Source organism: Sphaeroforma arctica (assembly GCF_001186125.1).
Source record: "Sphaeroforma arctica JP610 unplaced genomic scaffold supercont1.5848, whole genome shotgun sequence".
Classification (NCBI taxonomy): domain Eukaryota; class Ichthyosporea; order Ichthyophonida; genus Sphaeroforma; species Sphaeroforma arctica.
Window position 1 is genome coordinate 1 of NW_014034710.1, and position 1829 is coordinate 1829.

The window sequence follows — 1829 nt, forward strand, 5'->3', positions numbered from 1 at the left end:
CAAACTCTCTGCTTCATATGTGCTTCTTGCTGTTCCTTGTGCTGCAGAGTGGTAGAACTTCTATGCATCAATACCCCAGTCCCTAATCTAAGAAGTAATTTTCTACTCTTTTTAATCCTATCGCAGGTAGGTAGATTGAGTATCTGCATCAAGCAACGAACATACTAAACTTCTCCTTTGTTCGAACATTCAGATTCTGGACTTAGTGAGCTCTCATGGTGCGACTGTGGTCGACAGGATTGAAGATTGCCCACAGTACTGGGTGACTAAAAAAATCATCCTCTTAGACAGCTCATACACCAAGGAGAAGGGCATGGCGCTGATGAATAGCGTGAAGATAGTATCGGTGTGTACACTTATACATACAATATATATATATATATATATATGTGTGTGTGGGGTGGGGGGGGGGTAGGTGTTGTGTGTGGGTGGTGCGTGCGGTGCGTGTCTGTGTCTTTGTCTGTGTGTGCGTACGCGAGTGTGTGAGAGAGCAAGAAGCTGTCCCATACCATGTAAATGGGTGCCTCTTCATTCACTGTTACCATTTCATATCCAGATCACCGCCCCTATCGGATGTGTTCGGGGAGCTCGGCAGGTTTGTTATTACAGTAGTACTATTTAAAATATCAAAGTCCATGATTATAGTCGTTTAGGAATATATTATTTTAAATATCAAAGTCCATGATTATAGTCGTTTAGGAATATACTATTTTAGATATCAAAGTCTATGATTATAGTCGTGTAGGAATATACTATTTTAGATATCAAAGTCTATGATTATAGTCGTTTAGGAATATACTATTTTAAATATCAAAGTCTATGATTATAGTCGTTTAGGAATATACTATTTTAAATATCAACGTCTATGATTATAGTCGTTTAGGACTATACGTGTCGATACTGTCCGGTGTGAGCTTCCATTGCACGGCTTGAAGCAGTTGGCTGATAATTCCTTTACATTCATACTCACTTCTCCTTGTAGAGAGAGAGCTAGATATTTGCTTCTCTTGGCCTGATAGTCGGGTAATGTATGACCATCACTCTTTTTGCATCAATCTGATACTATCTATACCTGTAACCTGTATACCCTCTTCTCCTTGTAGAGAGAGTGGGTGTCTGAATCCATAGACCTGGGTGAGATAGCTCCTTGGGCCCCATTCCATCTCGGGTGCAAACCCATCTTCGAACATGTAGTTGCAACAATCTGTGTGGTAAGTTTCAATAAACGTGCTCCCGCAAGCCAGATATGTGTGTTCAATCGTCCTTGAAATCCAGTGAATGTATGCCTATAGGTCTTGATGGCTACCAGTTGTATATTGATTTTGTCCTGAAAGCGCTACCAAACTGTGTGTTTGGGCCGTCCTCATCCCTATACTGTCCCCAATGGAACGGACAATCGATGTTGTAAGTGTGCTGTGGTGTAATTGGGTTGTACACAATGACAGTGTCGCATAGTTTCAGGTACTTGTCGGTATGAAAATTGCGCGCTCGCGTGCCTGCCTAATATGGGGCGGTTCTATTTTAGTTCCAAAGTTATCAGTACTTGTAGTGAGCTTTAGTGTGTGCTGCTTACACGTTCATCTCTTGGAGATATGGAGTTTTTCAGAGATTTCCGTAATTTATGTGGGTGAGAATCGATATCTACCCTGTATATGGTACCGAGCTTTGCCGAATTCCTTCTGAAGCTCCAATTAGGGCTGCAGGTGGCATAATATCCCGAAGACTAATGTGTATAGTATATACGATGTGTATATAAGTTATATATATATATATATATATATGTGTGTGTGTGTGTATGTGTATGTGTATGAGTGTCAGTATGTGTCTAC

The 1829-nt window shown here is 40.8% G+C and overlaps 1 protein-coding gene across 1 annotated transcript; it reads left to right on the forward strand.

The window, feature by feature from the left end:
• Positions 1–193: 193 nt before the first annotated feature.
• On the forward strand, positions 194–1268 carry SARC_15265 (hypothetical protein; the record flags this gene model as incomplete). Its single annotated transcript, XM_014290610.1, has 3 exons — positions 194–346; positions 557–595; positions 1104–1268. Coding segments are annotated over 3 exons (357 nt in total), but the record flags the coding sequence as incomplete, so codon positions are not given.
• Between the last annotated feature and the right edge of the window lie 561 nt (positions 1269–1829).